The sequence below is a fragment of the Gobio gobio genome, assembly GCF_949357685.1.
Source record: "Gobio gobio genome assembly, chromosome: 2".
In the NCBI taxonomy this organism is placed as follows: Eukaryota; Metazoa; Chordata; class Actinopteri; order Cypriniformes; family Gobionidae; genus Gobio; species Gobio gobio.
Window position 1 is genome coordinate 322379 of NC_137098.1, and position 15521 is coordinate 337899.

General features: G+C 49.9%; 1 protein-coding gene across 4 annotated transcripts in view; it reads left to right on the top strand.

Moving 5' to 3' along the window:
* Positions 1-15521, top strand: part of LOC307141223 (hydroperoxide isomerase ALOXE3-like) — a 52003-nt gene that overhangs the window by 33539 nt on the left and 2943 nt on the right. For all 4 annotated transcript variants that reach the window (XM_079841267.1, XM_079841266.1, XM_079841269.1 and 1 more), the window contains 9 exons: positions 229-332; positions 431-600; positions 702-845; positions 4238-4441; positions 4926-5012; positions 5284-5453; positions 5760-5881; positions 6930-7030; positions 7542-7712. In XM_079841267.1, coding sequence (XP_079697393.1) covers positions 229-332; positions 431-600; positions 702-845; positions 4238-4441; positions 4926-5012; positions 5284-5453; positions 5760-5881; positions 6930-7030; positions 7542-7712 — 1273 coding nt within the window. The remainder of the gene's footprint in view (positions 1-228; positions 333-430; positions 601-701; positions 846-4237; positions 4442-4925; positions 5013-5283; positions 5454-5759; positions 5882-6929; positions 7031-7541; positions 7713-15521) is intronic.

Below are 15521 nucleotides of genomic sequence, written 5' to 3' on the forward strand. Positions count from 1 at the left end.
TTAACCCTCCAGTAGAGTGCATCTCTTTTTTACACCTTGTGTAACCAAATATTGGGTTTTTAGAACAGCACAATTATAAGAATCTAGAGAAACAATTTTACTGTGTAAAATTCAATTTAACTGTGGTGATGTGTGTGTGTGTGTGTGTGTGTGTGTGTGTGTGTGTGTGTGTGTGTGTGTGTGTGTGTGTGTGTGTGTGTGTGTGTGTGTGTGTGTGTGTGTGTGTAGGTTAGCTGTTCTGCAGCTAACTGGATTAGCTGACAACAAAAAATCCTGGAAAAGCATCAGGCAACTGGAAACCCTCTATTGTGGGATCAGAAACGAAACCATCGGTACTCATCTGAAATGAATGAACTGTTAAAAATGACTGTATTGCAAATAAAGTACTGTCTGTACTGTAGCATATGTTCTGACATAGCATGCTTTGCAGAATATGTACAGGAGCATTGGGATGAGGATCAGTTCTTTGGCTACCAGTATCTGAATGGCTTGAATCCCATGATGATCCAGCGCTGCTCAAAGCTGCCTGAGAATTTCCCCGTCACAAACGACATGGTCAAAGACTCCCTCAGCGGGAGCAGCTTGGAGCAGGAGCTGAAGGTACGCTACTTTCTACTGTCAATTATTTGGAATGACTGCTTTGGTTTTGTCTAATCTCCTGTGTTTCTTCATTATTTTTTGTGATCTACCCCCACACCCAGAAAGGGAACATCTTCCTATCTGACTATAAGATGTTGGATGGGCTTGTGGAAAATGTAATCAATGGCAGGCAGCAGTATCTCACGGCTCCCCTGGTCCTGCTGTACTGCAACCCTCAGGGCAAGATGATGCCCATCGCCATTCAGGTGAGTATCTTGCATGTACAACGGATGAGTAGGCAAAATTGTCTGAATGATTAAACATTAAGGCCCAATCCCATTTCTACCTCTATGCCCTTCTCTTTCCCCTGCCCCATCATTTTCCGCGCTCATGTTAAGGGTAGGGGTGTCTCGATTCTCTTTCGGCTGAAGTGGTAGTGGGTAAGAGGAAGGGCCAGATAGCCCTTCAAACGAAGATTTTTCAGGACCACACTTTGAACGAAGGGGTATGAGGAGTTCCCCTTCAAGGGAACTTGCGCTGCGTCACTGCCTTGGGAACGCCTCTGCGTGATTGTGTCGTGAAGCACATTTGTCATCAGTCCAATAGAGAGACGGAACATCATAGGCGGGTGGCGTTATAGACAGGAAAGTATAAAGCATCCCAGCAAACACACGCCCCCAGCTTCTGTTGTCTTCAGCAAGCACTCTGTGTCATTTGTCATTTTTTAGCTCTGTGTTTGTGTCTGAGTTCAGACTTTCTTGTTTTCATTATACAAGTTTGCATGCCCTATCTCAGCCTTCTCCCCTCAGATCCGCGGCCACTTCTCTGGGTTCGGGAGCCTGCGCTGCGGTTTTCTCCCGCCCGGGGGGGCGGCCTCGGTGCTGCAGCTGTCTTCCTCCGAGGAGGTTGATATCTGCAATATCTGCAGGGGCTGAAGACTCGCCACTTCAAACCCCCTCGAGAGAGGAGCTTGTGGAGGTTAGGTTAGGTCTGAGCAGGGCTGTGGCTAAATTAAACATTGACTGGCCCACACAAGATCAGCAGGAGTGCGCCTCAGTAAAAACCAGGCTTGATGAGCGCTTTCTGCCAGCCCATTCTGTTCAGCCTCCACGGCGGAGCCTGCCGTTTTTCACTGATATCCACACTGAGGTGTCGAGTTCGTGGAAGCAGCCCATGTCCTCAAGAGTGTTCAGTCCCTACACATCAGTTTACAGTAACATCGGGGGGCTGAAAAGACATGGCCATGGTTCAATGCTGAAGGTGGAAGAGACGCTTGCGAACCATCTCTCTCCCAAATCTGCATCGGCCATTAAGGCTCCGTCTTTACCCACTAAGCCTCTCAGAGCTACATCTGCTTTAGTGGGTAAAACATACTCGGCAGCGGGTCAGGCCGCCGCATCCCTGCACACTAGCATATCAGGCTGACCTGCTGAGGGACCTGGGGGAAAGTCATGAGATCGGGGCTGATATGGTGAATGAGCTCCTGTCCTCTGCAGATTTAGCCCTCCGTGCCACCAAGGAGACGACCAGATGTATTGGCCGTTCTATGGCAGCCCTGGTGGCCACGGAGAGGCATCTTTGGCTAAATCTGACCGAGATAAAGGAGAAGGACAAAAGCTTCCTGCTTGATGCGCTATTGTCTCCTGAGGGCCTGTTCGGTGACGCCGTTACCTTGGAAGGCTGCGCCTGAGAGCGCCGCCCACCGCCCCACCCTTTCTGCTGGGGTGCGCGGGTGGCGACGCTCTACTTTTGCTGCGCTCGATAGGAGACGCTTGCACTCGGCCTGGGGTTTCCGGGGAAGGACATGCTTGAGTGCCGTTGACTGCTTCTTTGCCTCCTGGAACCTGTCGGTAACCGTGGTAACAGTGTCACCGAACAGGCCATCAGGAGACAACTGCGCATCAAATTTCAGGGGCCATCATGTGCTTGTACGCACAGACAGCACATCGGTGGTCTCCTATATAAACCATCAGGGGGGTCTGAGGTCTCGTCAGTTGTACAAGTTGGCTCGCCTTATCCTTCTGTGGGCCCAGGGGAAACTGCTCTCAGTCAGGGCAATGTACATCCCAGGGCACCTGAATGTGGAAGCAGACATCCTGTCGAGGCAGGGGCAGAGGCCCGGGGAGTGGAGACTCCACACCGAGGTGGTGGAGCTCCTTTGGGAGAAATTCATCAGGGCTCAAGTGGACCTGTTTACCACTCATGAATATACACATTGTCGTCTGTGGTTCTCCCTGTCACCTCCAGCTCCTCTCGGACTGGACGTGATGGTAAAGGAGTGGCCGAGGCTGCCCCTGTACACTTTTCCCCCGATTGCTCTGCTTCCGGGAGTTCTAGAGAGAGTGCTCAGGATGTAGCACATCTACTGCTAGTAGCCCCGTTCTGGCTCTCCTCTGGAGATTCCGCTCAGGGAGGACCTTTTCTCTAAGGCGGGTGGTGTCTTCATACACCCTCGCCCAGAGTTGTTGAAACTGTGGGCTTGGTGTCTGAGGGGGCCCAGCTCATAAGTTCTGGTCTCTCAGCCGAGGTTGTGGAGACCATTCTACACTCTAGAGCTCCTCCACGAGGAAACTGTACACTCTGAAGTGGAGACTCTTCGCCTCATGGTGCAGAGATCGCCTGTGGGATCCAGTTAACTGCCCTGCAAGCGCGGTGCTGGAGTACTTGCAGGAGAGATTCTAGGCCATCTCACTTGCTTATGTGGTGGCCGGGCAGCCTTCTCCTTTGGCTGTCTGGGCCCACTCGACTAGGAGTATGACAGCCTCTCAGGCACACTTGGCAGGGGCCTCCCTGCAGGATGTTTGTGATTCGGCAGGATGGTCCTCACCGCTCACTTTCGTCAGATTCTATGAACTTGACATTAATGCTACTCCAGGAGTTCGGGTGTTTGCCTCCTAACAATGCCACAGGCGGGCATCCAGCTCCTATGGGGGCATGGGTATTCTCATTCCCAAAGCGGTGACGCAGCGCGAGTTCCGTTGAAGGGGAACGTCTCAGTTACATCTGTAAACTTAGTTCTCTGAATAGGGAACAAGATGCTGTGTCACCCTGCCATATTCCCTGCATGCCTGCAAGCGTCTTGCTTCATCCTTATTCCAGAAGCTGGGGGTGTGTGTTTGGTGGGATGCTTTATACTTTCCAGTCTATGTCGTCACCAGCCTATGACGTTCCGTCTCTCTATTGGACTGATGGCATACGCGCTTCACGACGCAATCATGCAGAGTTCCCCTATTCAGGAAACTGAGGTTAGAGACGTAACCGAGACGTGCTCGCCCCTGATTTCTGTTAGATATAGCTTACGCACTTCATTGCTGCTCATACTGGTTAAATGTCACAGGGCACTAATAAAAGAAAGGGGGTATGATGACGTGTAATGGTGTAGTAGTGGTGTCCCCTTTCTTAGGGGAATATTTTCACCCCTACGCCTTGCCACTCTGTTTCAAGGGGCAAGGGGAACGGGTAGGGGTAGGGGTAGGGAAAGGCGAAGGGGTATAAAATAGAATTGGAATTAGGCCTAAATAAACCTTTTTTAATATGCCAGTCTCCTAATTATGACAAATGTCGTATAAATCCTTTTTTCTTGAAAGAGAGAAAATCATAACCCAGATTCCCTCAGAAACTGTTTGACCTATTTTCACACGTTACTTAATCTGCACAGTTAAAGCAAGAGCCCAGCAAAGAGAATCCCATCTTCCTCCCATCGGATTCAAAGGATGACTGGAGACTGGTCAAGATCTTCGTCCGAAGTGCAGAGTTTGGGGTTCATGAGGTCGACTTCCACCTGCTGAGAACTCACCTGTTGGCAGAGGTGTTCACCGTGGCGACGCTGCGCCATCTTCCCTCTCCACACCCTCTCTTCAAGGTATTGAATCTGTTGCGCATGAGTTGGTTTGACGTGTGAACAGTGAGGGAACAGTGATTTGATGGTAGGGGAGTTTTTCAGTTGTGGTCGCAGACGTCTATTTTTCCTCAGAGAGGTTGCTTTGTGAAAAAGCCTCCCCTTCAGTATCTCCCTTTTGTAGAGTGGGACTGACTCATCTATAGCCTGTGGACACAGACTACACTGAACATCAGGTGCTTGAGGGGTCACTAATGTCTTACTCAAACTCATTCACCTCCCTGTAACATTTCTCAAAGACTGAATCATTCTGTGATTCATGTAGAAATAACTTGAAGCAATAGAATATAGGGAGTCACCTACAAAAGAAGGCTTGTGGGTACAGGTACACACACACACACACATGCAATAACGTACACAATAAATTAAAATTCATAATTTATTCATATATTTTTATCTTTTGTGAAGAATGAGAAGGCAAATCTCTTACTTACTTTTCCTTCTCTAGCTCCTCATTCCCCATACCCGATACACGCTCCAGATCAACATCCTGGCCCGGAATCAGCTGATATCGGCTGACGGGGTCCTTTCCAAGGTATGCATATGGCATGGTTAAAGTGGCACTAAAGGTTCAATCTTCAAATATAATCCAATACAACCCAACACTAACCCTACAAAGAAATTGCATAATGGCTCTTTAGTGTTTTCTGTAATGACTGAACAATCTACTCTTTTCCTAAATTGATTATTTTTTATTTAACTTTTGGGGAAATTATTATTGGATTTGTGGTTCCAGAACCTTGTGTATAGCCTTTAACCTAACTTTATGTCATGTGTCTTCTCTCCATTAATGATATTACTCTTAGTATGCAGGAGTAGGTGGAGAGTCATTGGTTTATTTGCTGAGGCGTGCTACTGCCTCCCTGACCTACAGCGCCCTCTGTTTTCCTGATAACATCTCTGAGAGAGGCCTGGAGAATGTTCCCAACTACTACTACAGAGATGATGGGATGCAACTGTGGGAAATCATCAACAAGTATGACTACCAGTGGAGTTTAGTTTAGTGTTTTATTGATACATCAAGTTTTTAGGGCTGAACTAATACATTCTGGTGCACTTTCTGATTCATATTTCAACAAATACAGTGTCAGTTATACAGGTTCATTGGTTTAATCGTCAGTGAGCACATGCTGTACATGTCACGTTGAATAAATTCCTGCTTAAGGAATAAATGCAAAACAAATCTACAAAAAAGTAAATATGTAATGAAAAAATATGATATATAAAAAATATTTAAAAATATGTAAACCTGAGAAACATCTGACTGTGAGTTTGGTTACAGGTTTGTTGCAGCTTTCTTGTCAAACTACTATAAACAAGATGATCACGTGCAGAAGGACACAGAGCTACAGCGTTGGATCAGTGAGATCTTCACCAATGGCTTCCTGGCAAGAGATGACTCAGGTCTGTTATCAGTCCGTTATCGACACTGTTGCAGTTTAAGATGCAGCAAGTGTGATTTCTGGTGGAATAAGAATGCGTCTAGACCAATCAGTTTACATTTCAAAAGGAATTGTTGCCATATCAGGACATTTAAACAAAGGTTTCCTTTCTTTTTTTGTGTTCAGCTCAGTATTGCACCTATTAGCATAGGATATACACTGATCAGACATACAAATATAACCACTGACAGGTAAAGTGAATAACACTGATTATCTCTTCATCACAGCTCCTGTTAGTGGGTGGGATATATTAGGCAGTGTAACGAGGTTCAGATGTGGGGTGGGAAAGAAAGAAGGCAGGGTCGGCGAAATGCTGGAACTCGTGGGATTTTATTTTCAACTCAGTTATAAACATAAACTGGCACCTTGCGCACTCATATCAATCACTCACAACTTGTATCCTCCTCCGGTTAACAACAGCTTTCTCTCAGATCACAGTCCCAGCGTCTCTCCCACGAGTCCCCAGCGTCTCTCCCACGCACACTGCTTCCGGCCTGGCTTTTAAGCGGTCTCTCCGCGCCAATCACTGCAATCAGAAACAGGTGTTTATCATCATGCACTTGACCTACTTTCTTGCCGCTTGTCTCCCGGCCTCCTCCGTCCGCGCAGACCTCGCGAAACCACGCCCCCCTCCCCACAGGCAGCAAGTGAACATTTTGTCTGCACAGTTGCTGTTTTGGAAGCAGGAAAAATGGGCAAGCATAAGGATTTGATCGAGTTAGACAAGGGCCAGATTGTGACGGCTAGACGACTGGGTCAGAGCATCTCCAAAACTGCAGCTCTTGTGGGGTGTTCCCGGTCTGCAGTGGTCAGTCTCTATCAAAAGTGCTCCAAGGAAGGCACATTGGAGAACCGGCCACAGGGTCATGGGCGACCAAGGCTCATTGATGCACGTGGGGAGCGAAGGCTGGCGGTGTGGTCCGATCAAACAGACGAGCTACTGGAGAAACTGCTCAAGAAGTTAATGCTGGTTTCACTGGTGATCATGACACTTCCATTCTTCTTCCCAGGAATACCATCATCTTTTCAGACATTGGAAGAGCTTATCAAGTTTGTTACCATGGTGATCTTCACTGGATCAGCCCAACATGCCGCTCTAAACAATGGACAGGTCAGTTAGTACAAGTCAATTCACTTCCAATCACACAGGGCCATTAAAGCTGCAGTCCGTAATCCTAATCTCTCACACTTTTTATCAAATCCAGCGAATAGCTTCACACATTTCTCTAGCTGTCCGTTCAGTGCCTGAGTCCAAAATCCCTCTGTTGTCCTGGCTCTGTGAATGGGAAAAAAATAGAGTGGTTTGGAACAAGCCATAAATGATCCCAGCCAATCAATTTTCAGGAGCATGAAAGGGGAGGGGTTTCTTTTGATTGACTTTTGAGCTCAAATATCCGCAACCTTTCACGGAACCGAATTGCGGACTCTGCATTTAACTGTTGTATGTTATTAACATGACCTCAAGAAGCTTTAACCCTCTAGAGCAAGTAGACCACAACAACAGGAAAAACCCGTCCATATCCACTTTCTGTGGCTTCAGTGATGTTAATTATGTGCTCTTATGATTCTTTGTGAATATTTGGCTTATATGTCACAATTTTTCACCAATTCTTTCCCCCCAGTATGACTTTGGCGGCTGGATGCCCAACTACCCCACTGCCCTCAAAAAGCCCCCTCCCAAGGAGAAAGGCCAGACCACTGAGGCCACGATCCTGGAGACCCTACCGGATAAGAGCACGACGGTGAATGGGATGTCAGTCCTGAGACTGCTGACCAATGACTCTGCAGACTATGTGAGTTTGTACATCATCAGGGCACACATGAAAAGACTGCAATTCACTTTTACTGTGAACAATCTGTGTGTGTGTGTGTGTGGGCATGTTTTCGTGAAATATCAGGACACAAATGTGTATAATGACATGGATATTACAAAAAGAGGGTGAAATATGAGGATGTTCCCCATGTCCTCACTTTTCAAAATGCTTATAAATCACACAGAATGAGTTTTTTTCACAGAAAGTGAACTGCACAGTCTCCTGTGAGGGTTAGGTTTAGGGGCAGGGGCAGTGTGTGTGTGTGTGTGTGTGTGTGTGTGTGTGTGTGTGTGTGTGTGTGTGTGTGTGTGTGTGTGTGTGTGTGTGATGGGTAGGTTTAGGGGCAGTGTAAGGGGATAGAAAATACGGTTTGTACGGTATAAAAACCATTACGCCTATGGAATGTCCTCACATTTCACAAAAACAAACATGTGTGTGTGTGTGTGTGTGTGTGTGTGTGTGTGTGTGTGTGTGTGTGTGTGTGTGTGTGTGTGTGTGTGTGTGTGTGTGTGTGTGACAATTGCTTACTTACACTGCTTTTATCCTGACTGTTACAATACATAGGACATTTAGCAAACTATAAGTGAAGTGAAGTGAAGTGAAGTGACGTGTGGCGACCCATACTTGGAATTTGTGCTCTGAATTTAACCCATCCAAGTGCACACACACAGTAATGAACATACACACACCCGGAGCAGTGGCAGTGCTGTGGCGCCCGGGGAGCAGTTGGGGGTCCGGTGCCTTGTTCAAGGGTCTCACCTCAGTCGTAGTATTGAGGGTGGAGGAGAGCGCTGGTTATTCACTCACCCCACCAACAATTCCTGCTGAACCTGAGACTCGAACCCACAACCTTCCGGTTACAAGTCCAACTCTCTAACCCCGACAACAAACATAGTGTTACAGTTGCTCTTACTCAATATTAATGTGCTGTCACACTTTGGGCCAGATTTACTAACAGCTTGTGCCAGAGCAAACCCTCTTTTGGTGTTAAACTACTGTCAGGATTTACTAAAGACACGCAGTGATAAATTAGCGATGAAAAGGCGTGGACAGGGTTATTTCTGTGACTGATCTTATTGCACATGCATTTGTCAGAGTTCCCCTTCAAGGGAACTCGAGCTGCGTCACCGCTTTGGGAACGCCCCTGCGTGATTGCGTCGTGAAGCACGTATGTCATCAGTCCAATAGAGAGACGGAACGTCATAGGCGGGTGACGTCATAGACCCGGAAGCTATAAAGCACACCAGCAAACACACGCCGTTAGCTTCTGTTGCCTTCAACAAGCGCTCTGTGTTATTCTGTCCAAGTGTCTTTGTGTTGTGTCTGAGTTCAGACTGTTTTGTTACGTTTGCACTATTCACCACATTGATACAAGAGAAAAAAAGTATGACGAGCGAACAGCGTTACAGACAGTGTGTTCCTCCCTGCTCACGCTACATCCCGAGCGGGGATACACACTTGATGTGCGTTGTTTGTTTGGGAGAGCAGCACGCGCAGTCGGCACTCGAGGGTGCCGGCTGCGAGCATTGTGAGGCTCTGCCTCTTCGCGTGCTGCGATCCCGCCGGGCGCTCTTCGAGGAGGGCGTCCCGGTTAACGCTCCCCACGGCACGGGTCCCGCTGCGGCTGAGGCTCAGCGGCGACTCATGTCGTGGGGTTCGCAAAAGGATCTGACGGAGGGGATGGAGACGGGCCCCGCCCTATCTCTTCCTTCACCCGCCAGATCCAGCGCTGCCTTTCTGGGTTCGGGAGCCCGCTCTGCAGCTTCTCCCGCCCGGGGAGCGGCCGCGATACTGCAGCTATCTTCCTCCGAGGAGGTTGATGTCTGTAGCATCGATGCAGGGGGTGGAGACTCGTCACTTCATTCCCCTGCAAGCTCATGGAGGTGCTGAGCAGAGCGGTGGCCAGACTTCACATTGACTGGCCACATGAACATCATGAGCGAGCTGCTGTAAAAAGCAGACTCGACGAGCGCTTTCTCCCCGCGCGCTCTGTTCAGCCTCCCCGAAGGAGTCTGCCGTTTTTCCCGGACCTCCACACCGAGGTGTCGAGGTCTTGGAAGCGGCCCGTGTCTGCACGCATTTTCACCCCGCAAACGTCCGTGTATAGTAATATCGCGGGGTGTAAGAGACACGGTTATGGTCAGCTGCCTCGGGTTGAACAGACGCTTGCGAGCCATCTGTCACCCGAGTCTGCGTCGACCGTAAAGGCTCCGTCTTTGCCCACAAAGCCTCTTAAAGTGACATCATCTTTTGTGGGCAAAGCATACTCGGCAGCAGGTCAAGCCGCCGCGTGTCTGCACACGATGTCTATCGTGCAGGCATATCAGGCTGATCTGCTAAGGGGCCTGGGGGAAAGCCACGAGATCGGAGTCGATACTATTAATGAACTTCGATCGACTGCCGATCTCGCTCTCCGTGCCACCAAGGAGACGGCTCGATGCGTCGGCCGTTCTATGGCAGCCCTAGTGGCCACGGAGAGGCATTTATGGCTAAACCTTACAGATATTAAGGAAAGGGACAAGAGCTTTTTGCTTGATGCGCCGTTGTCTCCGGAGGGCCTGTTCGGTGACGCTGTCACCACGGTTACCGACAGGTTCCTGGAGGCGAAAAAACAGGCAGCGGCGCTCAAGCAGTTCCTTCCCCGTAAGCCCCAGGTCTCGTCTGCTGCTGGGCGGGAGCAGCAGATGCCGAGTACAAGCTCCTCGCACAGGGCGCAGCAAAAAGTGAGTGTCGCCACTCGTACACCCCCGCAGAAAGGGTCGTCGGGTGCGCGGCGCTCACAGGCGCAGCCTTCTAACCCCAGGGCTGATCTGAGGACAGTCATTGTGGCGAGGAAGGCTGCGTCAAAGAAGTCCTGACGCCTCTGGGCCCAGGACAGTGAGGGTGGTCCCCTCCGCGGGCGCACGGTGCTTACCGCTGTACACGGTACCCGTGCGTCCGCGGTACCCTCACGGGGTCAGTCCGCCAACCCCGCCCGAGTGCCGGGGCGCGGAGGGGCCCCGCGGGTCATTCAAGGATGGCCCGCACCCTCTTCGGAGGGAAATTATGCCGTCGAGTCAGTCGTTCCCTGCCGGTTCGCCGCTTCAGGGCGCTGCACTCGCGGTGCAGAGTACATCAGAGACCAGCCTCGAGGGGCTGGTTCCCTTAGTAGATTTTGTGTCAGAGTGGGAAAATCTGCCTCACATATCTCGTTGGGTCCTGCGATGTGTAAAGTTGGGGTACGCGATTCAGTTCAGATGCCGTCCCCCCAACTTCAACGGGGTCCTCTCCACTGTGGTGGACCCGGTGCAGGCTCTGGTGATGACTCAAGAAGTACAGACTCTGCTGCAAAAGGGGGCTATAGAGAGGGTTCCCCCCCCGGACAGGGAGTCAGGCTTTTACAGCCGGTACTTCATAGTGCCAAAGAAGGATGGTGGGCTGCGCCCCATCTTGGATCTTCGCGTCCTGAACCGAGCCGTGGCAAAGCTCAAGTTCAGGATGCTGACACTCAAACAGATCGTGTCTCAGATCAGGTCCGAGGACTGGTTTGTCACGATAGATCTCTAAGATGCGTATTTCCATGTCTCCATCCTTCCGCAGCACAGGAAGTTCCTGAGGTTCGCTTTCAGGGGAGAAGCGTACCAATATCGGGTGCTTCCTTTCGGTTTAGCCCTTTCACCCCGCACGTTCACGAAGTGTGTGGACGCTGCTCTGGTCCCCTTGCGTTTGCAGGGGATCCGCATCCTCAATTACATCGACGACTGGCTGATACTAGCACAGTCAGCGCGTCTCGCGGTTCAGCATCGAGATGTTGTTCTCGCGCATATGAGGAGGTTGGGGCTGAGGCTCAACTCCAAGAAGAGTGTTCTCTCTCCTGTGCAGAAGATCACTTATCTCGGGGTGAGTTGGGATTCGGTCGCTATGCAGGCTCGTCTGTCGGAGCCTCGCGTGGGGTCAATCCTCTCAGCCGTGAAAGGGGTGAAGCTAGACCAGCCGCTCACTGTAAAGCAGTTTCAGAGACTGTTGGGTCTGATGGCAGCCGCGTCCAATGTTATTCCTTCGGGCCTGCTGTTCATGAGGCCGCTACAGTGGTGGCTCAAGACCAGGGGTTTTTCCCCGAGGGGGAACCCCTTTCGCGTAATCAAGGCAACGCGGCGGTGTCTCCGCACCTTGGTTATGTGGAAGGACCCCAGGTTCCTGACCCAGGGCCCGTCGCTGGGGGCACCGTGTCAGCGTACTTCTCTGACCACGGATGCCTCCCTGACGGGCTGGGGGGCGACCATGAGTGGTCGCTCGGCCCAGGGTCTGTGGCAGGAGCACCAGCGTTCATGGCATATAAATTGCCTGGAAATGTTGGCGGTGTTTCAGGCTCTGAAGCACTTCCTGCCGCATCTCAGGGGCCATCATGTGCTTGTACGCACAGACAGCACATCGGTGGTCTCCTACATCAACCATCAGGGGGGTTTGAGGTCTCGTCGCTTATACAAGCTGGCGCGCCTTATCCTCCTCTGGGCTCAGGGAAAATTGCTGTCAGTCAGGGCTATGTACATTCCTGGGCGGTTGAACGTGGAAGCAGACATCCTGTCGAGGCAGGGGCCAAGGCCCGGGGAGTGGAGACTCCACACCGATGTGGTGGAGCTCCTTTGGGAGAAGTTTGGCAGGGCCCAAGTGGACCTGTTCGCCACTCACGAGAACTCTCATTGTCATCTGTGGTTCTCCCTGTCGCCTCCAGCTCCTCTCGGACTGGATGCGATGGTACAGGAGTGGCCGAGGCTGCCCCTGTACGCTTTCCCCCCGATCGCTCTGCTTCCGGGAGTTCTAGAGAGAGTGCGCCGGGACGGGGCCCGTCTCCTTCTAGTAGCCCCGTTCTGGCCGGGCCGGGTATGGTTCTCGGATCTGGTGTCTCTCCTCGACGGCTCTCCCCTGGAGATTCCGTTCCGGAGGGACCTTCTCTCTCAGGCGGGCAGAGTTTTTGTTCACCCCCGCCCGGAGTTGTGGAAACTGTGGGCTTGGCCTCTGAGGGGACCCAGCTCATAAGTTCCGGTCTCTCAACTGAGGTTGTTGAGACCATTCTACACTCCAGAGCTCCTTCTACGAGGAAACTTTACTACCTGAAGTGGAGACTCTTCACCTTATGGTGTCGAGATCGCCTGCGGGATCCAGTTAACTGCCCTGCGAGCGTGGTGCTGGATTTCCTGCAGGAGAGATTCTCTGCTGGGTTAGCCCCCTCCACACTAAAGGTGTACGTGGCGGCCATAGCTGCTTACCACACTCCTTTGAGTGGTGTTTCATTAGGGCGACACCCTCTAGTAACTCGTTTCCTCCGTGGAACCTTGAGGCTGAGACCTGTGACACGCACCAGGGTGCCGGCCTGGGACTTATCCATCGTCCTTCGAGGCCTTTCCGAGGCTCCCTTCGAGCCGCTCGAGGAAGTTCCTGAGAAATTTCTCACTTTCAAAACTATTTTTCTTCTTGCTATTTCTTCTCTTAAAAGAATTGGGGACTTGCAAGCCCTCTCTGTCGCACCCTCGTGCTTGGAGTTTGCCCCGGGTATGGCTAAGGCCTTTCTCTCTCCGAGGCCCGGGTATATTCCTAAGGTCCTCACTAATCCTGTGAGACCTATTGTGCTCCAGGCCTTCTGTCCTCCTCCCTTTGTGACGTCAGACCAGGAAAAGTTAAATCTGCTTTGTCCAGTTCGCGCCTTAGACGCCTATATCCACAGAGCTGCCCTGTGGAGAAAAACTGATCAGTTGTTTGTTTGCTACGGACCTCCATCCCGTGGGGGTCCGGTGTCAAAGCAGAGGATGAGCAAGTGGGTAGTCGAGGCTATCTCACTGGCTTATGTGGCGGCCGGACAGCCCTCTCCTTTGGCTGTTCGGTCCCATTCCACTAGGAGTATGGCTGCTTCTCAAGCTCTCTTGGCAGGGGCCTCCCTGCAGGAAGTGTGTGATGCGGCGGGGTGGTCCTCGCCGCATACATTTGTCAGGTTCTATGAACTAGATGTTTCTGCTACTCCGGGGTCTCGGGTGCTCGCCTCGTAGCTGTTACAGGCGGGCATCCAGACTCGCATGGGGACGTGGGTATTCTCGTTCCCAAAGCGGTGACGCAGCTCGAGTTCCCTTGAAGGGGAACGTCTCGGTTACGACTGTAACCTTAGTTCCCTGATGGGAACGAGACGCTGCGTCACCCGGCCATACTCCTCGCATGCCCGCAAGCGCCTTGTTTCAGGCCTTCTTCAGAAGCTAACGGCGTGTGTTTGCTGGTGTGCTTTATAGCTTCCGGGTCTATGACGTCACCCGCCTATGACGTTCCGTCTCTCTATTGGACTGATGACATACGTGCTTCACGACGCAATCACGCAGGGGCGTTCCCAAAGCGGTGACGCAGCGTCTCGTTCCCATCAGGGAACTAAGGTTACAGTCGTAACCGAGACGTTTCCCTTTCAGACGCAGTATTTATGGGAGGAGAGTATTTGGTAACACTTTATGGTAAGGGTACATGAATTGTCATGAATTCATCCATTAATATCTCATGAATTATCAGGATCTAACAGGAGTTTAAAGTCTTTCATTCATGACATCATGGATGAACAACATCTTTATTAAAACATTAACTAAGATGAGTACTTTATCATGAATTATGCTTTATTGCGTGTGATCATGATGTTTTCTTTGTTCACAGAAACATTGGTCTTTACTATCCATGAATAAAGTTACGGTTATGGTACATTAATCATAATGAATTCATGCATGTAAGACTACATGAGTTATTAAAGGAATGTACAAAAATCCACATTATTTCATGCATGCACTGGCTAGACCAGTATATCAATTAATGATAGAACTAATGTTTTTCATTAATAATGATCTCTGAGTTATTAAGCATGTTCATGTCTTCTTCATAGTCAATGGACAGACTGTGCATGCATGATATAATGCAGATTTTCGTGTATTCCTTTAATAATTCACAAGTTAACCCTTACATTAAATTAAATAGAGTAAAGGTTATGTGTATTTGGCTCTGAGCTCTGAATTTTGGGCCGAACCCAGAGTATTAATTAGGTTAATTATCTGAATGTTCTCCTCCTGAACTTTGTTTATAAAACATAATTTCAAGAAGTAGGCTTACATGCATGAACAAAGAAAACATCACAATCATATGTAATAAACCATAATTCATGATAAAGTACTCATCTTAGTTAATGTTTAATATCTCATAATCCATGTACCCTTACCGTAAAGTCTGTGTTCTTGATTATGCGCATATAGTCATTAGAGCACATGCAGGGGCTTTGCTAGACCCCTTTTACTGGAGCACATGCCCCAGTATAAATCTACTGTGCCCCAGTATAATCTCAAGCTTGAATCTTAACATTTTATTATATTTGTCAATGTATTTAGATTGATAATCCCGAAATGGATCTATATGCAATGTAGTAACTGTCACGTTATGCTGAGGGAAACTGAGGTGAGGACTCATGCGCAGGATGGGAATGAATTTAATATAAAAATGAACATAAACACAAACAAAAACCCACAAGGGGGAAAACATAATATAATACAAAACATAACATAATAGAACCAAACAACAAACCAAAAAGTCAGGGAGCGGCTCACAGGGAAGGGAAGTCAGGGAGCGGCTCACAGGGAAGGGAAGTCAGGGAGCGGATCACAGGGAAGGGAAGTCAGGGAGCGGATCACAGGGAAGGGAAGTCAGGGAGCGGCTCACAGGGAAGGGAAGTCAGGGAGCGGATCACAGGGAAGGGAAGTCAGGGAGCGGATCACAGGGAAGGGAAGTCAGGGAGCGGAT